Here is a 26,011-nt window from a genome sequence, read left to right as displayed (position 1 = left end):
ACAGGGCAAGCTGGCGGCCCCACGGAGCCCGCCTTCTCAGTGCCAGTCCACGACCAAAGGAGCCCGCTGTGGACCATCTCTGGGGAACAAGAACAGGCCCCCGGAGCTGATGGGGCAGACTACAGTGTAGGCCGCGAGGGAAGCCATGGGACAGAGCCATGGGCAGAGGGGGCCGATCTGGGCCACCTCTCCTCTTTCTCTCACGACCCACTGTCAGCTGTGCAGAGAATCAGCAATGAGAGCTACCTGGCAGCACAGACGTACTATGGTTCCCAAAATGTGATCTGTGGGACACCAATGCTGGGGTGGGGGAGGGAGTTTGATGTGGGAGTATCACATAATCTCAGAAAGTCACAGCAGACGTAAGCAGTAAATTCAAGGCTCTGAGAAGCCCTGCAGCAAAGACATCTAATAAATTTTAACTCCAGCACTCCTACATTTATTTGACCATGGAACATTTTTAGCTCCTACTGAACACATTGCTAGACTGCAGTCCCCCCACTTCACTGATGGGGACACAGAGGCCCAGGAAGTTCCTGAGAGGCAGGGCGAGAATCAGACACCTTGACTCGAGATCAGGGCTCATACTGCTGGGCCCCACACCCAGCTGGGCCAATGGCGTATATGAACTCAAGGACCTCAAGCCCAACCAGCTCTGCTCCTCAATTCTGCCAGGGGAAACCTAGGTCCAGAAAATAAAAATGATTCCTCCCCCCCTCTCCACAGAAGGTGTTCATGATGCTCCCACCCAGCAGGGCTTCTTCCCAGAAATGGTGCAGGAACCACCCCCTTCTCAGAGAGCTCTCCCCAAATGTCTCTGGGGTGAGGCCAATATGCCCCAAACTGCCCCCACGCACCCCAGGGCACACTCACCCGCCCTGCCCTCTGAGGCGCTGCGGGGACTCAGTCCTGCCCTCCCCGCACTCTGCCTACTGTTGAATGTGTCCCGAGGTCAGCCCAGGCCCAGGCCGGTTAGGCTGCACAGGACACAGGAAGCGGACATCGGCCCCACCCCACCAACTCTCCATCTGAGGCAAGAACACACAGCTGGGGTCTTGCTGGTGTCAACCTCAAAAACAAGCTAGTCACTTATTTTATAACCGGCAAAAGGAGTTTATTCGGGAAGAGCAGAGAATTGCCATCTGGGACAAAGCAAGCTATGGTGAACAAGAGGCCAGTCCGAAGAGACAAAAGCAAGGACAGCTCTTATTAGGTTCTAGGAGGAAATTGCGGAGGGTTGTGTTGAACAAAAGCTCACTGGCGGAGAACAAGAGGTGGAGGTTGTGGTGGGTTCTCTGGTTGTGATCGGTGGTTACCACATTGTTGCTGGAGCAGGGAGCGATCTTCCTTCCTTTTTAAAAAGCAGATGGAATTGTTATACGAAAAATGCCCTCCCTTGTCGAAATATTCTCGTCTTCCTTCTTCCTGCAATGAGTGCTTCATGTGAGAGCGCCCCCTTCAGGGCTTCCAGAGTCCATTTTAAGTGAGGCTTCCTTTATTTTCACATTTCCCCCTTTTGATCAAGGTCATTCCTCGAAAGCATCACTGATGAAGAGTCAGGCTTTTCCGCTTTGAGTGGTTTTGTCCTTTGATGGCAGGGAGACCTTTCCAGATTGCATGCCCCACGTCGGAGGGAAAGTGCACAGCAACCGACCCCGGTTGAGTAACACAGAGGGTAGGAGGGAGAACTCTCAGGCATTTCCCAACGTATCAAGGTCACACGCGTTGGAGCTTGTATCACCCTGTTTGGTATACTGTTTCTACAAAGCTTTGACAGGCAACAGGTACAGAGCTTAAAAATAATTATGCAAAGCAGAGTTAAAAGTGTTTTGACAAGTCCTGTTTGTATGATGGTTCTAAACCAGGAGCCCAAACCTGAAGGTAGCCAGCGAAATAGATCAAAAGACCATGGAGTGTCAAGAGAAATTTGTTACTACCAGTGTACTTGTCCATGTTGTAACCGGTGTGTAACTGAACTTCTACCTCTCTCGAGGTATTTATCAATGTACAACAGGTAGTATCTGCACCTCTCTGTTCAGCAAGAAGATAAATCAAGGGCCGTGTGATTGTCTAAAACTACTTTAGCCAATAAGTCAATGGATCGTTCTTGGACTGCTATTACTTTGCCTGTGGAATCGGCTCGCTCTCCCATGTTAGGAAGAGGTTTCTGATCGTGCATTTATTGGCACTTACTTTGACCCAAGGGAGAAAAGCTCTCCCTGTGGAAGGAAACCACGAGTCATGTATGCCATTTACGTTTCAGGTGGTACAGAAACCTAATGCAGCGGACCAATGGGAGGCCTCTGATTGTTTATGGATGTTAACAGGGATACTTAAATGTCCCAATAAACAATGACCCCCAAGTTGCCAGACATCTAAAGTATTCATATGTCTACGGGAAATGCTGTCCACCACAAACAAAAATGAAACCAGGTGGAGTACAGAGGACTCCAGCTAAGGCCTGGTTATTAATAGATTCATTCGCTGGAAATTCCTGATTGACCCTTTCAAGCTATGGGTTGGAGGAATCAACATGACATTCTTTGAGAGGCCATCGCTTCCTAAAGGGGATTTTTATAAAAACCTTGCAGAGGTATAAACCAGTTTGAAAACCCTTGGGTGACACAAACTCCTTTGGGTGGTCTCCTAGGGAGACACATCACACCGAGATAAGAAAAAGAACGTATGGGAGTGAAGACTATACAATTGGCAAAGATGGAGGATTTACCTGAGCTAGAATGGTGACACCAGGGAAAGGCTGAAACAAGGTATGGAACAGCTGGTCATCACGGCCTACCCTGATAGGTAACATCCACAGGCTGCTGGGTGTAATGGCAGTAGCATTTGGGACTAGAGAGAAACTGCTTACAGATAAGACCAAGGGGTCTCCAGCATCGTGAAGAGATCAGAACTTCTGGTGACAGATCCAAGTCAGAAAGGTTTCCCCCTTTTTTAAGGGATTGAGAAACACAGATAAGGGCACTGACTTCCCAAGAAACAGAGGACAAAGGAAACATGAGAACGAGCAAGGGAAAGACGGTACACAGGCCTGGTCTAGTCATCTTTGGGAACCTGTCTCCTTCAGCTGTCATCTGCTTCAGTTCCTGGAAATCTTTATTTTCGTAACACCAGTTAGTGTACAGGTCAGTCAGGGTTTGGCACTTTCTTTAGACGTGACTCATGAAGCCAAGAATCTACCCCAGGAGTCCGCGGCATGAGGGTTAGTTAATAGTACCCGAAAGGGGCCTTTCCAACAAGGTTGAAGAGTCTTTTGGGGATGTCTTCTCCGACAGACGGAATCTCTGGGTTACAAGGAGTGATGCTGGAGGTCTTCAGCTCCTGACAGTGCGTTGTGAAAAGATTGTTCTACTGAAGCACGGTTACTTTCAACAGAATCAAGAAGGCCTTTACAATATTGAAGTATATCTCCTTTTTTGGGGGGTGTGGATCAAAAGAGGCAGGAGCTAGGGGCTGTGGGCATCCTGTGACTATCTCAAAGCGTGAGAGTTTACGAGTTCCAAAAGGGGCAGACCTGAGACTGAAAAGGACTAACGGCAGTGCTTTTGGCCAGGGTATTTGAAGGGTCTCGACAAATTGTGCCAATAGTCTTACTAAAGCCATTAATGCGTTCAACTAGCCCTCAGGGTGGAGGGTGCCAAACACAGTGAAAGTGTTGTTAAACCCTCCAAATAGCAGAGACCTGTCGAATCACCTGACGGATGAAATGAATTATCTGCTCACTATGAAGTTCAAGGTGGGTTCCCCAGGTGGGATAATCTTTTCTCACAGAATTTAGCCCCTAAAGAAGAGGCAGTACCCTGCTTACAAGGGAAAGCTTCAATCCAGTGAGAAAACATACAAACTATGACTAAAACATATTTCTATCCATGAGATGGGGTTAGCTGATGAAATCCATTTCCCAAATCTCGATCCACTGGGTAATTTAAAGTATTTGGGGGCAGTGCAGACAGGTTTCCCACGACTGTATTTTGGGCAGGTGGGGCAAGGAAAGCAGACACTGTCTGTGGCCTTTTTAATATTTGCTTACCAGTACTGATTCATAAAAGTTATCCTTTTATCAGCAGACCAATGATTCAATGCATGTATAGTAGTCAGCAACGGGAATTTTAGGTTCTCTGGCAGGACTGGGTTTTTATTTGGCCCAAACCAGAGTTCTCTCTTTGTATCAGACCAACAGTTACTACATTTCCAGTTTTGTCTTTCCTTTTCTGGGGCCAATTGTTACACATCTCTAGCCAACTTTTCTAGATCATAATTTGGGGAAACATCCCTTTGGACCATGACACAGGTTTGGTCACTGGTTCCTCTCTGAGAGCAGTTCTTGGCAGAAACGTCAGTGAGGTGGTTTCCTTTAGCCTCCGGGGAGTCAAGTCTGGCATGTGGACATAGAGCATGCAGTAAGTCATGGACCTAAAAGACATTGCTAATTTACCCTCATTAGAGGTAAGGAAGCCTCGCTGTTCCCACAGCACTGCAAAGTCACGAGTCACTCCACAGGCGCACCTGCTGGCAGTATAGATATTTGCAGTCTTGCCCTTGGCGAAAATGAAGGACTGAGAAAGAGTGTACAATTCAGCCCGCTGGGCTGAGGTGGCCAAAGGCCAAAGTGCAGCCCCCTGACTTCTAAATGAGTTCCAAGTGCATATCCCTCCAGCACATTTACCATCTCCACCCTTTATATAAGAACCATCAGTGAACCGTGAGAAGTCAGCGTTTCCAAAGGAGTTCCTTAGCAGTCATCACGGGGTGGGTGAGGTGGGGGTCAGGAAGTGATCTGTCCGTCCAACAGTCATGAGGAGTCTCCTCCTTGGAGGAGGGAAGAAGCATGGCCGGGTGAAGGTTATTACGGTGAGAGAATTACATGGGGAGCAATTAGTAAGAGGATTTCATAAGTAAGGGGTAGGACGACCGGCCGAAAGGTGTTAAGTGGGACAGGAATTCAGGAGGGCTCCTACGGTTTGGGACTCCATGACTGTTTCTCCAGGGGCTTTACCCCAAAGGACAGTAGCAGGAACGGCTCTGAGGCAAGGGAGGCAGCCTTGCGCCACAGGGGCTAGCCGTTGGGCATAATAATCTACGGCTCGATGGTGGTCCCCATGTTTATGGGGTGCGTACCCCATGGGCATCCTCTTGCTTTTTATACACAGGAAGGCAGAAAGGAAGGAGGTGTCCTTTCTTTATTTTCACACCGGAAGGCGGTCTCAGCATACACCCTGGCAGTGTGAGCTCAGCGGGCTGACAGGAGGCATCCAGACCAGGTGATCAGACGGCCCTCCTCGCTACCTCCACACCCACGAGGGCACCAAGTTCCTGGATCCGCCTGGAGTGGAGCCATGACTTGTGCTGAAAAACTGGTGGAACGCCCACGGCCATGCTGGCGAGCGCTCTGCAGCTTTCCCGGCCAATTAACAGATCCTGAATCCCAGAGCTCAGGTGAGCACAGGACCTACTATTTCCGGGACATCGGAAATACAAAAGCGGAGGTTCCGGTTCAAGAAGGCGTCGTAAGAAGATGCGTAACTCACCTCTCCCCCACGGACATGCCAAACCTACAGCTATACATGGAACAATCTCCCCTGAAAACCCCCTAACAACTGGCAGAGTGACCCCTTCACACCGGGCAATCGAGAGGGAAACCACCATAAGTGGGTGGGAAGCACTGAGACACAATCTCACCATAACCCTACCCCTGGCATGGCGACCCACAACCAGGAGGGAACGCAAAACCCAGCTGAGCTTTCCCTGCCATACTGGACCAGCGCCACAGCCGTCAGCCGCTGCCATCTGCAGGAACCAAAGAGACTTAAGGCTACTTGCTAAGAAATGTGCATGGGAAGAAGGAAGAAGACCTTGAGTCGCACATGGAGAGGCAGTCGCTGGGTTCACAGATCCATACCTGAGGACAGACTGCAGCCACCTTCGCCTCTAACAGGATTTTCTCAGACACAAAAGCAAACTATTTGCTGCCAATTTACAAAGCCTCTCTGAGCTGGACGACAGAGAGCGCACAGGGAGAGGCCTCTGTCCTCTTGGGAATTCTCCAAGCTCGAGGTCTGGCTTCATTCGGGCTGCCTGGAGGTGACGCCTGCTCACCACCAGGCTTGACGTCAGCTGCCCTCTCCACCGTGCAGCTCCCTCTCCTCGGCCTTGTTGCCTGTCTACTGCTGGAGTGCTGAGGCCACTGGATGCGGGTCTGCTCTCGGGGCACTGCTGCGGGGGTCAGGGGAGTGGCGGGGGGCTGCTACTAGGAGCCTCCAGGGCTGCCTAGGTCATCAGACACTCACTAGCGCCCAGCTGCCCGGCCAGGGCTGCCTGTGTGCGGTCCACAGCAGCCCGTGACAAGTGGGACAGCCTGTCTTCACAAACACCCTGCCCTTCGGGGGCTGAGCACCACTAGCCCTGAGCACGGGGCTCCTTCTAGCTGGAGCTCACTATGGCTCCAGAGGGCAGAGAGCTGGCATAGCTCTTTTGTCACTCCAAGGTAGTCCCAGTCTTGGCTTTAGGACTGTGTGACCCTGGGTAAGCCCTTTCCTCCTCTGAGACTTCACTTTTCTCTTCTTCAAATGGGGGGAGATGGAACCATATGGATTCCAGGTTCTACCGGCTTGAAAAGGCTGTGAGTTTCAAAGGACTTGGAGAAGGCATCCTACAGAGCGCACCAGCGTGGTAAGAGGTGGGCTGGGTCTGGGCAGCTCCCTGCCCGTGGCCTTCTCACTGTTGTTCCTCTTCCTCCCCGGCCCAGCCCCAACCGCTGAGCTGCTCCCTGCTCACCTCCTTCTTGTTACTCTTCTAACCACTGGCTTCCAGACTCCACCCCTCACGCCGGGACTAACAGAATCACAGCACATTAGTGCGAGAAGCAGCTCAAGAGACCTATTAGTCCAAACCCCACTTGACAGCTGGAGAGGCAGGGGTCTAGGGGACCGGAGACGGGCCCAAGGCCACTCAGGCCTACCTCATTTCATTTGCTCTTATCTTTATCCAAAGTACAAATACCATAAACAAAAAAGAGAAATACGTATGAAGGAACGAGCTCTGAAAACTGTAGTTGGTTCTCTCAGTCCTCATGCATGTCGGATACAAGATGCCCTCATCTATTTTTCCCTCTCTTCCTGCATCTCCCCCTTCTCTGACCATCATGACAGACAACCCCTGATCACCTGCAAGTAGATGGTTCCCAGGGGAGGTCCCCCAAAGCCTTGCCAGTCCTGGCTGAGGCCCTCCCTGCAGGGGGAGCTGAGTGAGGTGGGCAGGGGAGGTCAGAGTGTGCGTGGGTGCGTGATGCCGTCTCGAAGACAATGATTAGGGGCAGTTTTCTTTTAAGTGGATTTTCAAACTGTGGGTCACGACCCATTTAGGTTGTGAATCAATTTAGTAATTTATGGCCAACACTGAAAAACCACAATAGAAACCATCAGTGCAATAGCACACTGCACGTTGGGAGGGTTAAGTACTGTTTCATGACGTGCCTGTTCTGACTTGACGTCGACACACGTAGACACCTGGGCAGTCATGTAAAACCTATTTCTTATTGCGCGAGGCAGGAGAAAACGTCCAAGCAACTGTGCTAGAAGATGTCAAAGGGTTTTAAAAAGTTTGAGAATGACAGGGAAAAGCAAGGCCACAAGGGGGCGGCCTATCTCCTACCAGAGCCATTTCCTTCTGTTGCCAGAGGTGTTTTTCTCAGAAAAGTGAGACGAACACACTGTTCACAAGTGACCTTCCTCGTCCTCTTGCTCTGGCAACAGGAGCTTACTGCTAGCTATGGTGGCCTCCTATGGCTGATGGCAAGTCACCCATTCCTGCTGAGATTCTGTCCCTGGGACTGTGGCCAGTACAGCCAAAGCTATCTTGATGCTCGCACACCTGTCAACTTGCTCCACCCTCTGGGGGGTGGTCATCTTGGCATCCCGGGGCACTGGCCCTGCACACAGCCTGTGCTCAATAAACAGCTGGATTCTATGCCACAGGCTACGGTGGTTTCTGTCCCAAATATCCCTACAGAGGACATGACCAAGGCTCCACTTTAGAATCAGGTACGAATAAAGTAGGGACCATGGACAAGGCAAATAATGAGGACGTCCCCAGCACGCAGTCCAGGGGTCCATGTCTGCCTGGATGAGGGGTCACGGGTGGGGTCCCCGCAGCTCAGAAATCTCTGCAGCTGGAATCCGTAGTACTCCCTTCTCACAAATCAAAATGCTTTTGCCTCTTTTTCATTTAATTACTATCCAATTTTTCCATTTAATTACTAAAGACTGGCAAGGAAGCAGACTCTGCTTGTGTAGAATGGCCAGGAAGGAACAGGTGCCCGAACCCCAGTGGCCAAGTGTCTGGCTGACAACCTTCCCCAGAGGGCTCCAGCTACGCTCTGCCTTGCTATACCCAGCAGAGCTATGAATGGTGCTTTGCCTCAATGCCCAGGTCCTGCTGCCCCCAGGTCAGCCTCCACCTGTGGACAGGCTGTGAATGCAGACGTCTTTAGTTTACAACGGCACAGCCCAACCCAGTAGCCACCCGCCGCATGTGGCTATTGGAACTCAAATTCATCAAAATTTACAATAGCTCAAAATCTGGCTCCTTGGTCTTGCACTATTCCCACTTCTAGTGCTCAACGGCCACGTGAGCTAGTGGCCGCTGGGTCGGACAGCAGTGACACAGGACGTACCCATCACTGCAGAAGGCTCTATTGAACGGCACGGTTTAGAAGGTTCAGGGGCACCTTTTTAGTTTACTGTTACATTCCTAGTTTTTCTTTTAGTCATTGGCTTCCTTTTCGTCTAAAAACCAAGTGAAGAAGAGCACTTCTGGGAATCTAATTTGATTACTGGGTAACTCTGGTCTGACACAACACAAACCTGCAGGCCCATCCTCGCAACCGTCAACTGGGGGCGCCGCTGAGCAAGCCACACCCAACTCACTGTTTTCCGTTAGGCTACTTTTCTGAGGATCTTTTAACTCGTCCTCCACAGGCCTTCGCCCACCGATGCCCTGCACTTAGCCTCTTCTGGCAGCAGCAGCGACTGCTGCATCCCTGGGTGCCATCGTATCTCAGGCTCAGGCTCAAGGATGTCAGGTGCTTGGGAAAGGTGAGGTCAACAGTCTGACTTCCGAGATAAACCTGCAGCTGGCATGGCTGCCACTTTCCTTTTCTTCTTCCCCCAGTTCTAGTTGGGAAACATTTAAGTATTCCAGGGGAAATCCAAGACGTATGACAGCATACTTGCCCTTAAGAAGTTTACTGTTTTGTTTCAAAGAAAAACAATGCCCTTGAAACAATGAACACGACAAACTGGCAGATAACAAAAGGCACTTTGTGAAGCAGCTGAAATAAAATTCTGGCCCCCAATTGGCTCCGTTCCTCCAATCTAACTGCAAGTCTTTCATTGGAGAACTTTCCACTGGAGAACAGTTATGACAAATGTGGTCATGCTCCCACATACACATCACCCCGACCCCCCACGCACCCACATGCATGCACACAGTTGTACAGGGCAGCCCGCAAGGCCTGGTTTTCCCCACGGAATACAAGTGATTGCTAAGAGAGAGCATGGCCGAGCACGTGTCTGACAAGGGTGAGGCCGGGCAGACTCTGCCTTACGAACCAGTCCCAGATGACATGGTTGGCTTGCCCCTGGGTAAAGCTCATCTCCCAAAGCTTAAAAGATTGTCAAATGTCACTCTAAAGGGATGTCTTGCCCCCAGAGGTCTCTTTCACAAGGATGGATGCTTTGGCCCATCTCCTCTCCAGTACTGGTTTAGCCCACTCATTTGTTCATTCATCCATCAACCCCTGCACCTACCCACCCACGCCCCCATCAGTCCAGAGGTACATATTCTACAGAGCCTCATTCGTTTGTATCAGTTCGGTGGAGAGGAGAGTTTGAGTTAGTTCATTCAAAGACTTGAAAATCCTGTAGAGGTCTTCAGATTTTTACCAGGGCCCCCGGGATAGCTCCACACTCAAGAGTATTACAGGGAACAGATCCTGGGTGACTCCTGGGGACATGTGTTCTTGGACAAGTGAGCTAATGTCACCAATTTGCTTATTCGCCTATAAATGCCTAGGATTAGACGACTATACACAGAAGCATCCAGCCCAGGGCCCGAATCCTAATAGAACTAAGTATCATCGTCTCTAGTTTTCTGGGGCTGCTTCTGGTCCCCACTCCCGATGCCTGATACCCTGACCTCAGGAACAACCACAGGAGAGGACTTGCCTAACAAGGGGGGCAGAGCACCAGCCTCGGGGAGAAGCAGGTTGGATAGGGGTGCACAATCAGGGAAGGGAAGCCTGGTGCCTTGGAAGGAGGGTAGCTGCTTCTGGGAAAGCAGAAATGGAGTCCATACCTCTACCTAGTACGCTTTCCACAGAGCAGGCAGTGGGGAAATCTGACCCAGGCAGACATTCCTCCAATTCTTGCCTCCCAAGTGTTATTTTGCAGAAGTGCCTGCATGTTAGGAGTGTGGAGACCAACAGCTAGAGCTGCAGTCTGATCGAGGTGCTCATTACCTGGGGAGATCCAGAAGTGAGAAGGACTGCACAGGATGAGCAGGGTGGGGGAGCACGGCCTGCGAGGGGCCCGGTGCTGAGGCTGTAGGGGGCAGGGCGGCACCAGGCCCCAGGGCACACCCATCACCTAGAAGCCATCTAGAGCCCACTGGTCTCGCAATGACAGAGACCTGGGTTTGTATCCTGGAAGGGCCACTTACTAGCTGTGTGCACATGGGGCTGTTATTTTGTCTTCAGTGTTCTCGTCTATACAATTGGGGTGCCTCCTCTGCAGGGCTATGAGCACCAGTGGCCACTATGTATGTGGAGGCTGCGTGCAGACACAGAACCCCGGCCACAGCTGGGACTCTGCATGGTCTAGACCCAGATTGTTTGAAGCAGACATATGGCTAGTAAATCAGATAACTTTAAGGTACAAATGCCATCTTCAGTGGACTGCCAGAGCCAGACCGACTTAGTGGTCCCCTTTGGTTTACAAGTAAAAACCGTCTTGGGACCTGGCAGAAGAGTAAGTCCCCAGCCAGGTGGCAGCAGGTACGCAGCCTCAGAGCCACCGCTTCCTATCTTTGACCCCCAAATTACATGGGTGCAGGCTGGTCATGTGGATTCTGATCTGCAAGATGGGTTGGGTCTCCATCATCACCCAGCACGAGTTCTTAAAAACTTCAGCGGAAACACAGACCACATCACAGAATAGTAGAGGTAGAACCTGCTGCTGAACAACGCTCGTCTCTGGAACTGACAAATCATCTCTGCTGGTGAGTCATTTGTCTTCTTTATAGGTAAGACAGAATTCCAGGTTGTCAGAGCTCAGGCGCCTGCCTGCAGCACAGTCTGATGTCAAATGCCCAGGATTTAGCGCTCAATTGCTCTTGGTTCGGATTCCATCTCTGCTGTTGCTGCCGTGAGGGTTAGAGGATTGCGGTCCTGGGCACAGAGTAAGTGCTTGTACGTTCATGGTACTGGCGGTGATGGCCTAATCAGACCCTCCCAAGGAGACAGGGAGAGGCTAGTCTGTTTTTGTTTCTTTTCTATTTTATAAGACACGCTGCTATCTCAGATTAGATTTACGTTCTTGTCTCAATGTGCCACTGTAGACATTTTGGAAAACATAAAAAAACATAAAGGAGGAAGGGAAATACATCACCCCTAATTCCACCAGCCACAAGCAAACGGATTAAATCTGGTCACTTTTCTGTTTTAAAAAATACAGTCAAAATCCTATAGAGGAACATGGATCCTTAAACAAGGGGTGCATAGAGTTATGTGGCAGAGGGAGTCAGGGTTCACAAATCCCCAGAATTGCAGGGGTGTGTGTACATATTTCTGAGGTAAAGGTCTGTGGCTTTTATGACTTTAAGGGGTTTATGATCAAAGGCTGACTTAACAATCATGATCAATTTTACATCCTTTTCGTCATCAATTCATTTTAATTGTAACAGCCAATACTAATTCTGCATATTTACTTTGTGCTTATACTCTTCTCAGCAATTGAAATGCATTGCATTTTTCACACTATTAAAAGCACGTTCCAAATGTTACTTATATTCTATTTATATCTGAATTATAATTTGCTCATTTATTGTATATATTACTTTTAATTTTCAGAAATCAACATAGAACTTTGGTTATAGAAGATAAATGATTGTAACATTTCTAGAAGGAAAAGGAATTTTTCATACTCTATCTGCATAGAGCTGTGCCGTGCCAATCTGCTCACACATTATTAAAGACAGGCTGCTATCACAGAGGAATTTATCACAAAGGAATTTGCACGGGCCTTTGAGGAAACATGTAATGTCAGGATGAGAATTCAGCAACAGCCATGATAGGATATTTTTTTTTAAAAAGGGCAAGAATGAGTCAAGTGATAATGGAGAGTTGACATTACTCTTAAGAAAGGATAGCCACCTACTTCACATTCTAAATGATGAAAAAAAAGTTTTTGTCTCCGTGTGAAGCAGTAAGACATACACGCGTCATATGACCTACTTACGCCAGCAGTCCAGAGAGCTGGCGGGGCACGATGCCTACCGGCTGGCCTACCACTCATAGAGAGCTGACATTTTGTGGTCTAGGAGCAGGGACTTTTTACTGAGTAGTCACATCCCAAAGGCAAGGTCCTTCGTGGGCGGGAAAGGGTGCTCTGCCCCCAGGAAAAACTGAGGCGGCACCTCCAGGGCTGACAGCGTTTCCAGTCAGGAAGAAAACAATCTCTGGGTAGATAAGGATGGAGATGTCTCCTCTTATATGCCCTCGTCTGGCCAGGTGATATTCTGACGTTGCTAAACTAAATGCCCGCTCTTCTTAAAACATCTTCTTGAGGTACTAGCAGGACACGGCACTGGGTCACTGGAAACAAGCCACCGTGTGCTGCGACCTGCAGGGCAGTGGCCTGGCACTCCCAGGCCACGGGTTACATCACCTCTGTGCCCTGTCTGTGGTCCTCAGCAGGGTCACAGGGCAGAGAGAAGGGTCAAAGGGAAGTGACACCTTAAAGGCCAGGAGCCCCGGGCAAGAAAGGCAGGGGTTTGGGCTTCGCTACAAGTTCCCTGCAAGGCCGGCCACCGGCCTTGCTGCAGGAGCCCACCCACTGGCGTCTTCCACTTGGTAAAGGAGACCCCTTGGCCCTAAACTGCGAGTCATGAAAGCTAAGGCAACGTTCCCGTCTGGGGAAACCTACCTGTGAAGAGGTTCCAGAAGGTCAAGAAGCCTTCAGGAACCGGAGCTCTGACGGTGGGCTGTAGTAACTGTGGCAGCTAATAAGGGGGAAGGTTGGGGTTGGGACTGGGGAGGGAGAACTCCCCATTCCCTGGTCAAGTGCTGTCAGCCATGAGCTTTTCTGCACCTTGTATTCCCCATAAGCCGTCTTTTAAAATCTATGCATTCAAGGGCAAGAAAAGGCAGGATGCACGACCCAGGCAAGCACGAGTCCTGGCCGTCCCTATACACCTCCTGGTCTCGAGGAGCCTCCTTGATGGTGGACCCTTCCCCTCGGCCCCCCGCCTCCCAGAAGGGGAATATGTGCCTTAGCTTTCAGAATAAGCAGTGCCGGGGGCTAATTTAACAGAAATGGGGCACAGGGTGGGCAGGCACCGGCTGTGAGGCACAGGCAGATGAAGACAGGCCCTCCCCATTAGGCAGCAGTGCTGCTCTTCCAAAGGGAACTGTCCCCATTTCACTACATGGTGCCCTGTGATTTCAAAGTCAGCACAGGATTTTATGCAACATGTGTGAGGTCAGGCATCTTCTCCCAGATGCGTGAGATCCTGAGAATTTGAGGGCCAACGAAGAACTCCTTGCCCAGTCTGAGCCACTTCCCGGTACAGCAGGCTATCTCCAGTACACCAGAGTGTGCTGGCAGGGAGCAGAACGGTGGGTGGGTTTAGGAGACGACTATTTGCCCCCTAAATGTGGGCAGCGGGGCAGTGGGAAGGTCAGGGGTGTGACCCCTCAGCCTTAAGTGTAATTCCTGTGTTTTGACTCAGAGATGTCCAACAGTACAGACACCATGGCTGACGACGATTATCAAGACCCCGGGTACTTCGACACTCCCCAAAACAGCAGCCAGGCGCACCAACACTTCCTGCAGTTCCGCCATTTCTTTCTGCCCTGCGTGTACGTGGTGGTGTTCATCTGCGGCCTGGTGGGGAACTCGCTGGTGCTGGTCATACACATCTTCTACCAGAAGCTGAAGAGCCTGACGGACGTGCTGCTGATGAACCTGCCCCTGGCTGACCTGGTGTTCGTCTGCACTCTGCCCTTCTGGGCCTACGCGGGCATCCACGAATGGGTCTTCGGCAAGATCGTGTGCAAAACCCTGCTGGGCGTCTACACTCTGAACTTCTACACGTCCATGCTCATCCTCACCTGCATCACCATGGACCGCTTCATGGCAGTGGTTCAGGCCACCAAGGCCTACAACCAGCAGGCCAAGCGGATGAGCTGGGGCAAGGCCATCTGCGTGTCCACCTGGGTGTTCTCCCTGCTGATGTCCTTGCCGCAAATCATCTACGGCGATGTCAGGCGCCACGACAAGTCTATCTGTGGTTACCATGACGACGAGATTTCCACGGTGGTGCTTGCCATCCAGATGAGCTTTGGGTTCTTCCTGCCACTGCTCGCCATGATTGTCTGCTACTCGGTTATAATCAAGACCCTGCTCCACGCCCGAGGCTTTCAGAGGCACAAGTCTCTCAAGATCATCTTTCTGGTGGTGGCCGTGTTCGTGCTGACCCAGACGCCCTTCAACCTCGTGAAGCTCGTCCGCAGCACGAGCTGGGAGTACTACACCATGATCAGCTTCCACTACGCTGTCACAGTGACGGAGGCCATTGCCTACCTGCGGGCCTGCCTCAACCCCGTGCTCTATGCCTTTGTTGGCCTGAAGTTCCGTAGGAACTTCTGGAAACTAGTGAAAGACATTGGCTGCCTCCCCTACCTGGGGTCCTCAGGACAATGGAAGTCTTCAGAGGACACTTCCAAGACGTGTTCTGCCTCCCAAAACGTGGAGGCCACCAGTATGTTCCAGCTGTAGGGCTCGTGAAGAAGCTGCAGAGACGGCTGCGTCCTCTGGATGTGACGAGGACAGCTTTGTGTATAGCTTATGCACTCCATGGAGAAGTACCCAAACGCTGCAGCTGCTGCAGAATGCTTCGTCTCAGGCAGGAACACGTCTGTTCTCCTCATGAACACACAGGCCTAAAGCTCAAAGGGGAGTCTGAAAACTGTAAGAGCTCTTCTGCTGCCATCCCTGAGAATCCTGACACAGAGGGAAATGACGTGTGTCTCTAAAGACCTCCAGTTCTCCTTCACTGAGACTGGCACTGGAACTGAAGGTTGAAGAGGGGACGATGGCCAACAAGGCTGCTGATGGCAAGTGACATTCCGGGCTCCCAAGTGCAGAAGATTCTTTTGGTCTCTGGGAGGCAGGGGAAGTGAGAGCAGCCATGAATACAAGCGCGGGCCCATTCGGCTCAGACCTCAATCACCAGGCTCCTGATGGAAATGAGATCACGTTTTGCCTCACCTTGGGGTTTGGCTTTTACGTAGATAGATGCTTATGTTCTTTCTCTTTCATTAATCCTGGAAGGACTTAGCACCAGGGAATATGAATGGGCTAAAACAAACGAATTGGCTGAGAATTCCAGTGGTCCACGGAATGCTAGAAAAGTGTGCGCAGCAGAGTTTAAGACTGTCATGAATCTAAGAGGTGTTTCTGACACGTGGGGTCTGCTTGTTTAAAAAATGAATTACCCTGTGCCACACACACACACACACACACACACCCTATTATGTGTGTATACGTAATCCACACACACATCAAACAGCATATGATTTTCATGACTAAGAAAGAAACTTTTTAAAAAAGTCTCCAAACTACTTTTATCCTTCTACTTTAATGTGGTATGCCTGGAATGGATCAAAAGTGCACTGGTGGGCCCAGAACCCAAGAAATAAGTTAAAATTGTGAATGTTCTAGGTACTGCTTGCTCTATCAAGGAAGTCGAATGTTCTAGTGAAAACAACCCAGTTCCTTCACTATGGCTTCCAGCTGCCTGCCCAGAAGATGAGGTGCATTTGTTTAACCTCCACAACGTGGCCCCAGGACGAAGCAGCTGTCATGTCAGACACCCGTGCATGTTTATAGACCCTAGCAGTCTGCTCAACGAGCTTAACGCCGCCGTTTTGGCTCATGCATCACAAACCACTCACTGAAATATGGAGAACCAGCGGACAACGGGCGAGGAGAGTGCACGAGGCAGCCAGAACTGGCTCAGGTTTGGACAGACCGCAGCTGAATCCCAGCTCTGTCCCTCGCCAGTTGGTAAGACCAGTTGGGAATCTCTTAACCTCTTTCATTTTGGTGAAACATGGACCATAACAGCACCCAGCGCTCAGGGCTGGCGTGGCGAGGACCTGAGATAATGTGCACAAAACGCTTAGTGTAGTCTGCATTCTGGGGCAGAAGGGCTCCAAAATGCCAGTTTTGTTCTCACGAGAATTAACAATACTACTCAGCTGTAAGACAAGATGAAACACTGCCATGGCGACAACATGGGTGATTCTTGAGAGTATCATGCTAAGCGAAGTAAGTCAGATAGAAAAGGTCAAGAATCACGTGATTTCACTTACATGTGAAATATAAAACAGAAAGCAACAAATGAATTAACATAACAAATAAAAAACCTCATCGACACAGACAAGGGTACGATGATTACCAGAGGGGAAGGTGGATAAAAGGAGGCAGAAGAGGGTAAAAGGAAGCAAAATATATGGTGACGGAAAGAGACTAGACGCTGGGTGGGGAGCACACAATGCAATAGATAGATGATGTATTACAGAACTGTACACTTGAAACTTTTATAATCTTAACCAATAAATTTAACCCCAATAAAAAAAAAAAAAAAGAACCAGCAACACAAAATGGAAGCTGCCGATGGCTCCCAGTGTGCTGGCGAGGCTGGCAGGCTTTGCTGCGTGCCTTCCAGGGGTGCCTGGCATGCCACACACGCCCTGGTCCAGTGAGCACAGGCTGAGCCTTGCAGGACCCTCGGGAGTCGCCTACTATTTCATAAACACGCCTACACGCACCCATGACGAGTTACTTTACTGCATTCAGGCTGCAAGGGCCTCCGGGCACATCCTCAAACTACAAAATCTGCCCTTGTCCTGGCGACAAGGCTTTTATCACTTTAAAACTGGCTACAAAGGGGATCTTCTGTCATCCCCCTTTGAGCGTTGACCCTAATATTCAGCCCTTCGGACAGAGGGGCCACTGGCCCCTGACTTCCCTGACAGTGACCCAGCCCGAGGCAGAGGCCCTAACTGGGAAAAAGGTGAAGAGTCGGGGAGCCAGGGAGCCAGGGCTGCAACCACATGTTCCCAGAGGGAAGCAGTGTGGTGTGATGGGGAAAACGGCACAGCACGTGTTGGTCACGGAGGGCTTTTGTGTCTTGACTTCATTCTGTCCACACAACAGCCCACGAAGTACAAGTTCCCAAACTCAGACCTTCTCTTCTCCCCGCCTTGGAGCTCCCCTCTGCTCACACATACCAGCACGTGATGTAAGGGTCTGAGCTACCTGGGGGGCTGGGGGAGGGGCCAGGCTGGGTGTGCACCCTGGCTCGGTTCAGTCCAGTCCAGTCTGCTCGGGTGTGGCCTTGGGGTCTGAGGTAAAGAGTGGGCTCCTCCCTGACCCCGACATATCCCTAGTGCTTGGTGGTGGGGTGGTTAGAGACCACGGATGGCCACACTGTCCGATGTGAACACAAGGTGACCCTGATTCCAGGGCTACCTGGGAGAAGCCCAGGTGATCTCCGAGAGCCTTCTGCACCGAGGAAATGGTTCTGTGGGAGAGAAAAACTGGAGCAGCCACGACTGGAGGGGTGGAGGCAGAGCAGAAAGCACGGGGCCCAGGAGCGGTCACGGCTCTCGTTCCAGCCTTCCCCTCCAAGGGGTGGTCAAGGCAGCACCCCCTTTCCTGTGCCCGTCCTCCTGGTTCCTAACTGCCAACGCCACTGTGCAGGAGGCTTGGCACTACCATCCCCGTTTTCAGATGAGGAAACTGGTTCAGAGGGACTAACACCTGCCGAAGCTCACAAAGCAGCAGCTCACAAAGCTCACAGCAGAGCGGGGGCTAAGACCTTAGTGAAGAGCCTCTTTCTCTGCCCAGAAATGCTGGGTAAGAGGGGCCCCAGGTACCTGCTGGCTCTGTCTTCATCTGTAGGCGTAGATGTCAGCCCAAACGCAGGGTGGCTTTCTAACCTTAACCTTTATCACCATATCCTGTTCACGTTTCGTTTGAGATACAAGGCATCAAATCTCATTGGTGAGAAACCCACCACCGCTTCCCCAAAGCATTCTGACCACAAGTTCCAGTTCTAAAGCAATTCCCGGTAGAGATGCGCGTGGGTCGGGGGCAGGCTGTGCCTGTGTGTGTCAGCTCGGCAGCATCCGCACATCGGGAGTGATTTTTCCTTGGAGACCAGTGGGCTTCTGGGGACAAGGTACTGAGCACACAGCAGCAGACAAGCACGGCTCAGCCCTACACATCATGCAGATAAAACGCCACGAAAACAACGCACATCCACAGAAGGCCTCGCGACGCAGGCACCAGGCTCGTGCTTGGTACACATCACTCTCTTCTAATCCTCCCAAGAACCCCAGGGGGTGGGTGCTGCCTGCCTCTTTGGTACAGGGAAGGGAACTGAGTTCAGGGGGCGTAGGGCCCAAAGCGATGGAACCAAGTGGGTTTGATTCTGGAGCTCTAACTCTTCACCACCATAGTCTGTCGTCTGTCTAGTAATCAGAAGGGGGGGCCCGGCCTCAAGGGTATGACTGGGTGGAAATTGAGCAGACGTCAAGGGATCCCAGGCCCAGTCCTGCTACTTGCTGACATTTTTCTCTCCTTCTCTGCCTGCCACCTCAGTCCTGAGAACAGTCAGACACCTGGTCAGGGGAGATGGCTGAGATGGGCCTGGATGACTATGAGGGGGGGAGGGTGGCGGGTACACAGTCATGTCTAGAAGGTTCTGAAGAGTGTCATCTTTTCATCTGAGGAGCTGTGTTCCTGCCTCACACTGCTACTCTAGCCCTGAGCCACATTGGGGGGTGGGGGAGGCACGGGGCCAACTGGGCGGTTGCTCAGGGAGTCTGCCAGGTCTCCCTGAAAGCCTGGACTTGGGGATCTCTTCCTGTGCCATCACCGCTGGGAGAGGCAAGGCAGACCACTCCGTTAGCCCTACGTATATGAGAACGTACATGAGGCCGGGGAAGTGGGCAGGTCTCTGCTGTGCAGACGGGGAGGTGGGGACCTGGAGAAGAGAGCTGTCCTCTTCAAAGCGAGTCTCCAGGCTGGGGCCTAGAGGGATGCACTCCGGGCTCAAAGCCTCGTTCCGACACATACAGCCACACGACTTGGAGCAAGTTATCTGGCCTCCTGAGGCTTCAGCGCCTTCACCTAAAGTAAAATGGGGACCATAAGCCCTAGTCTTAAAGGGTTGGGCAGGGACCAAGTGAGGCCACGTGTATGAGCTGCTGGCACAGGGACAGTGGCCTTCAACACCACCACTCCAAGCTGCCTTCCTTCCCCATGGATCTGGACTCAGTGTTTAATCCGTCCTGGACCACTTCCGACTTTGGACTAGCTGACTTCCTTCTCGAAGTTTCCTGTCAGGGTCGCTTACATGTCCTGGTGTGTTTGACTGGTCTTAAACTTAGGAAGAAAAAGAATATAAGAAAAAGCTTCCAGATCTGCTTGGGTCTCCCTCTAGCTACTGCACAACGAAGGTGTGTGACGAGGCAGGCCCTTCACTGACGCGAGGGCTGGCTCTTCCTCAGAAAAGACCCAGTGCAGGTCTCCGTCTGTCAGTCGCAGATCCACCTTGCAGGCCGTGGGCCAGCATGCCGGCCATTTCCTTCCTCTGGAACACTTCCTGATTTCCCAAGATTGAAAACACCTATATTTGTCAGCAGTCAGAACACCTTCTGTTTTGGTTCCCACTGGGAAAGGGGTGAGGGAAAGAGGGGGCTTCAGGGGGCCGTTTTCTCACATAGGCTGCAGCCAGAGGCTGTCCTCCAGGCCCCGAGGCTTGGTCCTGCTCACCTTACCACGGACCCACCTGCCCGGGAGTGAAGGCGTGTCAGTGAAGAGATGCCAGGTGATGGGGGCAGAGAGTGACTCAGTGCTAATGGAAGGAACATGCCCTGGCGACCACCGGGCTTCGGGGGTCGGGGACAGTGCTGCAGACTGCGGCAGTCAGGGGCGGCTTCTGAGGTAAGGGTTCCAGAAGAAAAGGCCCCGTCACAGTAGCGACAGTGAGCAGGGGCTTTCTTGGGTTGGGTGACAGCTTGGCTGCTCCGTGAGGCCACAGCAGGGCAGGTTCAGTGACTGGCCAGTAAGAGCGCACGGGAGGGAGGAGGTAGGTGCACTGAGGCCGGACAGCTCCTGTGCTGAGGGCCTTGCAGAGACGAAGTGCATCTCCTCTCGTGCAGCAGAAACCCCGGGTGATAATCTGACAGGTCAATCCTAGCCTTCCTCTGAATTCTGGGCAGGAAGGGAGTAGCAGAGATTTCAATACAAGTCAGCAAGAGCATCACAAAACCCCCTGAATGGGACAGAAAGTGTGTCAAGAAACGTCTGGACCTGGCAGTCGTGTCAATTCTTTCTCGAGTTTCTGAACAGCCAGTCCTTTGCTGTAGAAACTGGATTCAGGTCAAATTCCAGGAGCTGACAAACACCGGCAAGGCTGCCACAGAGGGGAACCTGACCTTTTCCTGTGGGTTCCATGGCAAACGCGTGTCATTTAATATGGTGACACTTTGTGCAGTACTGCATATATTTAAAAATTGGCAAAACTCTCCTCACAAACCTTGTTGAAAAACAGCGAGCCCAGAAAACTGAGAGGGCCATGCAGAAGAAGCACTTGTAGGGCACCCTGTGGCGTCGTCAGCATGAGGAAGGGTTGATGGGCTGGGGTGCACAGGACGCTGGCGACGGGCAGGGCACAGGCTGGGCATGTAGAAGGGTGACAGGCCTGCCTAGGACTCGGGGACTCTGGGAGGGCTTCTCAGGAGCTAAAGGGACTTCGGAGAGAACACATCTCCCCGAGTCAAGTGAAATCCGAGCTTCCTTCCTCAGGGCGTCATTACCCAGCCTGATTAGTGTGGTTCCAAAAGAGGCACGGGATTTTTAAAGGGCAACTCGCTGCTCTGAGCTCGGCTCAGGGCAGCACAGCAAGGGCTGCTCTCCTGGGCTGAGCTGCAGCCCCTTCAAATTCCTGTGTTGCAGTCCTAACCCCTAGTAGCTCAGAATGTGACTAAATTTGGAGATACGGGCTATAAAGAAGTAACTTAGTGAAAATGAGACCGACCATTAGGGTGACCCTGATCCAATCTGAGTGGTGTCCTCCTAAGAAGACATTAGGACACAGAGACACCAGGCGTGCACACGCTTAGAGAGACGCCCCCGTGAAGAGGCAGCGACACAGTGGTCATCTGTCTACAAGCCAAGGAGAGAGGCCTCAGAGGAAACCAAACTGCTGACACCTTCATGTGGGACTTGCAGTCTCCAGAGCTGTGAAAACTAAATTTCTGGTTTAAGCTGCCTGGTCTGTGGTCTTTTGTTATGGTGGCCTAAGCAGATTAATCCAGTTGCCCAAACCAAGAAAGGCCTTAATGGAGATGCTGAAATCAGGGGACCACTCCCGTGCCCAGGAACCCTCTGACAAGGCGCAACACTGACCACTCGTCAGGACCGAGCCCTCGTGCCCCTCGAGCGCCATCCTATGCCATCCTGAGCTCTGTTCTGAGGCACCTTCCCTTTGAGCAAAGACAGCCAGTTCTGCTTCTGCATTTCCCCGGTCCTTTGGTAAGAAAGTACAACGGCCAGGCATTTAATGAGCACTCAGGAAATGGAGGTGGCGTCTACTCACTGTTCGGCCACGTTTGGGTCAAGGGAATCAGATTCAGTGGGTGTTTCGGGCAAGGAGGAGCCGGACTCCTGTATCTGGCACAGCTCCTCATCTGTGATGATGTCAAACACGGCGTCGTCAGGCAGCCTGTAGTCTGTGTTTGCACCTGGGCCGCAGAGGCAGATCAGGAGAGAAGAGAAGCACAACGGTTACACACAGGATGGGGAGGGAGCCTCAGAGAACAGACGGAGTGCAGCTACGCAGGACAAGCCAGGACACACTGCGAGTGCCCACTCCAGATGGGAGAGATGGCTGCTGGGACACTCTGGAAAAGCAGAGGTGGGACTCCAGGTGAAACTCAATGCACAACTTAAGAGATTTCTGTGAAGCTCTAGTTAGGGGCTTAGAGAGGTCTCAAGCTCTTACATAGTCCCTGAGACGCTTTATTTAGAAGGAGAAAAACTCACCCAAACCTTATCAGGAAAGAACGTACCAGAAAAGTAAACATTTTGCACTGCTGAATCCTTGACCCATAAGACACAGACACTACCTCTTGGCGCCTCTTTGAAAGCAGGATTCCGTCTGGGCTGCACTTCCATCCCAATCCACTGGAGGGGGTGGGGGTGGGGGTGGGAGAGACCCTCCCTCGGCTCAGGGAGTTGCAGCAACCATTGTGCTCTAACCGGGGACTTGTGTCTGACTTTGCCGGCCACTCGTGCCCTATGCCTGCTCCTGTGCCAGTCACCCACCCAAAAGCACTCTCTGCACATGTCACAGAAAATGTGATGGCAGGTCTGAGGCGAAATAAAAAAGAAAAGAAAGAAGACAGAAAGACAGATGGAGAGGGAAGGAGGAAAGAAGGCAGACAGACAAGGAGACAGAAAATGTCAGAAATCAAAACAGGTAACGTCAGCACTCTGACACTCTGTTGTCACTGGAACACCCACCAGTGAGTCGGGCAAGGGGAAGACAGATTCCTGGGCTGTTCAGCAAGAAGACCAATTCCTATGAGCTGGCCCTGCCACACGGCAACTGGGACAGGCTGTGCTTTAGAAGAAACGCTCTTCGTCTTGTCTGAAGTCTGTATAATGCAGGGCTCAAGGCACAGAGTGGAAAGGGGGACTAGGAATTGGTTTCTTTCCATAGACTCAGCCACACTTCTGAACCTGCCCTCTGAGACTGGCAGAAGGAAGGAAGAAGGACAAGGGAAGGGAAAATGAGCATGAGGGACTCAAAATGATGTCCACTGGGAGATACCGAAAAAGCTCTAAACAAATGGAGCGCTATACTAGGTTCATGGAGTAGAAGGCTCAATTGTGTTAAGATGCCAATTCTCCTCAGATTCATAAAGAGATTCAATGCAATCCTCACCAAAATGTCACCAGAATATTTTGTAGAAATTGACAAACTGATTCTAAAATTTATGTGGAAAAGCAAAGAAGCTAGAAGAGCCAACACTTTGGTAAAGAACAAAACTGGAGGACCCACTCTACCTGATTTGAAGACTCATTATAAAGCTACAACAACTGTCACAGTGTGGTGTTGGTGCAGGAAAGGGCACATAGCTAAATGGAAAGGAGGAGAAAGTCCAGATGTAGACCCACCTATGCAAGGACAATTGATTTTTGACACAGATGCAAAGGCAATTCTATAAGAAAAGAATACGCTTTTCAACCAGTGCTATTAAAACAATTACAACTGCAAAAAAACCATCTGCAAAAAAAAATGAATCTCTACGAATAACTTGCACCACATACAAAAATCAATGCAAAATGGATCAGACCTAAACATGCAACCAAAAACTGTAAAACTTCTAGGAAACAAACAAGACCTTTCAGTCCTTGGGTTAAACAAAGACACATGACACCAAGAGAAAAGAAAAACATTGCTCTATGAGAAAGAAAAAAAATGGATTAGACTTCATCAAAATTATAAACTTCTGCTTTTTGAAAACCATTTCTGCTCTTTGAAAGAAAATGAAACTACAGGCTATAGAATGGGAGAAAATATTTGTAAAACACATATCTATAAATAACTTGCATCTAGAATATATAAAGGACTCTCAAAATTCAATAATTAAAGAAAGAGTTTTAAATAAGCAGAAGATTGGAAGACGATGCTGGGCAAAGACAAAACTCAAGTCTGCCCTGCCACCTCAGCTCTGGCTCCCTGGCACATCCAAAGTGCAGCCCCTGAGACGGCAGCCTGGGCGGCTCTGCTAGGCCGGGCCTGGAGCAAAAGCGGCAGGAACCACATCCCACTTCCTTTTACTGAACTGAGAGAAAGCCCATGGAGGAGAATGCCTCCTGCTTGGCCACGGGGAGGGAACGTGAGCCACAGGAAGGGAGCGAAGGACGTGGTCATTTCCAGCCACAAGTCTCGGTTACTCTGGGAGAGAGGGTGGAATACTGGGGCTGAGGCTGTGGGAGACAGCGTCCTCCGAAGTGTGGAGAACATAGCATGTGAGCTAAGAGCCACACAGGCCTTATGTTACACAACACTAAATCCTATCAGAGAAAGTTAGTCCCTTTTCAATTCTCTTTCAACCCTAATTACATCAAAAAGAAAGTCTCAGATTGGTGGTACTACATTTTTAACACCTTTTGAATGCTTAGGTTTGGAAAACATTGACTCGAGGTCTTAGAGCTAACTAGCCACGAGGGGGGAGCGATGCGGGTGGGGGGGCCACCTCAAGAACACCGAGGGCAGCAGCGGGGGACTGACCTTGGCCTCTGGTGGCCTGGGCCTCGGCTTGGGCTGGCGACAGTGTGGGGCTGGGCTCTCCCTGGCTGGTGCCCGAGCTGTTGCTATCAGGGGAGCTGGGGCCTTCACTGAACTTCTGGAAGCAGGCTCGGCAGCAGCGCTCCTTCCTGCCACCGTGCTTTGTCACGACATAGTTGTTGCAGCAGTAGTAACAGAAGATGCGGCCACATATCCTGGGGACCAAACAAGCACAGGCTGTGAGGACGCCGCGTTGTGGGCCTCGCGCACTGGAACGGGGGTCTCTGTTGGGTTCTGGACGCCACACGGCTCCCGTCAAATCTGGCTCTGCCCCCACTTTACAGTGAGACCTTCTGGCCCATTTGGTAAGATTCCAATAAAGCCATGCTGGTAAGCTCAGTGGGAGAAGGTTTTACTTCCCGAGGTTGTGGGCGGCGGGGCTGGGGTAAAGCATACGGGGAACTCCCCTTCCCTGACACGCGATGCGAGCGTGCATGCCGTTCCTCGGCCCCGGGGAACGGGCTCCCCGTGCCCTGGCCCCAGCCCAAGATCCCCTTCCGCCTGCCCTTCTTTGGGCCCCAGGAGCGTCTCAGCTCTCCGCTGCTCCAGTGAAGCCTCAGCCCCCACTCTCCTGGGGTTCCAGTAATGCCCTTTCCCCTGCGGTCCCTGCAGGCGGAGGGAGGGCCCAAGGCTGCTGGTGTCTGGACGCTCCACATCCCTGCGGGTCCCCTTATCAACCCTGCACCTCTGTATTAAACTCTCTGCCCTTTCAGGGTCCCTGAGTGCCCTCAGCCACCCTCCTCGCCCTGTTCCCTCACACCCAGAAAGCACTGTGCCTTTCCTAGTCAGCCACGATGCCAAGGCCTGCCCGCTGCCCGCTGACCTGCAGTGGTGTCGCCGCACCATCCAGCTGAACTCGCGCTTGCAGTCGGAGCAGTGGGTGGCCTCCGAGTCCCCGAGCCCCCTCTCCTCAGCACTGAGCTTCTGCTGGAATTCCAGGGCATCCGACTTCTGCCACAGAGCATCCTTGTCCCTGCGTCAAAGCCGCATCAGGAAAAGAAAATCCGTGAAAACAAGAGAATTATCCCTGATTCATTTCCAAAGACTGACTCCAAATGTACCAAGACACAGAAGACACAGAAAATTCACTTTTACTTTGGAAACACACCCCACTCTCGGGCTTCTCTGTCACCCCACATCAGTCCCAGACGCAGCGGGACCCTCTGAAAATGCGAACCCTTAACTGACACCGCACGTACGCAGATAGAGGAGGTCCCGGCTGTACACAGAAGGCTCTGGCAACTGCAGGGCTGCCAGCGTGCACAAGGGCCATACACTGCTC

General features: G+C 51.4%; 2 protein-coding genes across 4 annotated transcripts in view; one reads left to right on the top strand and one right to left on the bottom strand.

Annotated features, from left to right (window-relative positions):
* Positions 1 to 26,011, bottom strand: part of FYCO1 (FYVE and coiled-coil domain autophagy adaptor 1) — a 73,978-nt gene that overhangs the window by 11,653 nt on the left and 36,314 nt on the right. Inside the window, exons 13-15 of one of the 2 annotated variants that reach the window (XM_033131495.1) lie at positions 25,553 to 25,702; positions 24,673 to 24,884; positions 21,970 to 22,114 (exon numbers count right to left, since the gene is read on the bottom strand). In XM_033131495.1, the coding sequence (XP_032987386.1) occupies positions 21,970 to 22,114; positions 24,673 to 24,884; positions 25,553 to 25,702 (507 nt within the window). Of the gene's footprint in view, positions 1 to 21,927; positions 22,115 to 24,672; positions 24,885 to 25,552; positions 25,703 to 26,011 lie in introns of those variants that run through there. The other variant, XM_033131494.1, reaches the window with a different exon arrangement.
* CXCR6 (C-X-C motif chemokine receptor 6) lies at positions 9,784 to 16,687 on the top strand. 2 transcript variants are annotated; one of them, XM_033131496.1, is made up of 2 exons: positions 9,784 to 11,292; positions 14,023 to 16,687. In XM_033131496.1, the coding sequence occupies exon 2, from the start codon at positions 14,025 to 14,027 to the stop codon at positions 15,069 to 15,071; it is 1,047 nt and encodes a 348-aa protein (XP_032987387.1). In that variant the 5' UTR covers positions 9,784 to 11,292; positions 14,023 to 14,024; the 3' UTR covers positions 15,072 to 16,687. The 2 variants fall into 2 exon arrangements, with proteins under 2 accessions (XP_032987387.1, XP_032987388.1); XM_033131497.1 differs by having other exon boundaries at positions 9,784 to 11,316.

The sequence above is a fragment of the Rhinolophus ferrumequinum genome, chromosome 17 (genome assembly GCF_004115265.2).
Source record: "Rhinolophus ferrumequinum isolate MPI-CBG mRhiFer1 chromosome 17, mRhiFer1_v1.p, whole genome shotgun sequence".
Classification (NCBI taxonomy): domain Eukaryota; kingdom Metazoa; phylum Chordata; class Mammalia; order Chiroptera; family Rhinolophidae; genus Rhinolophus; species Rhinolophus ferrumequinum.
The sequence above is the reverse complement of the archived record's forward strand: the minus strand, read 5'-3'. Positions and strand labels throughout refer to the sequence as shown.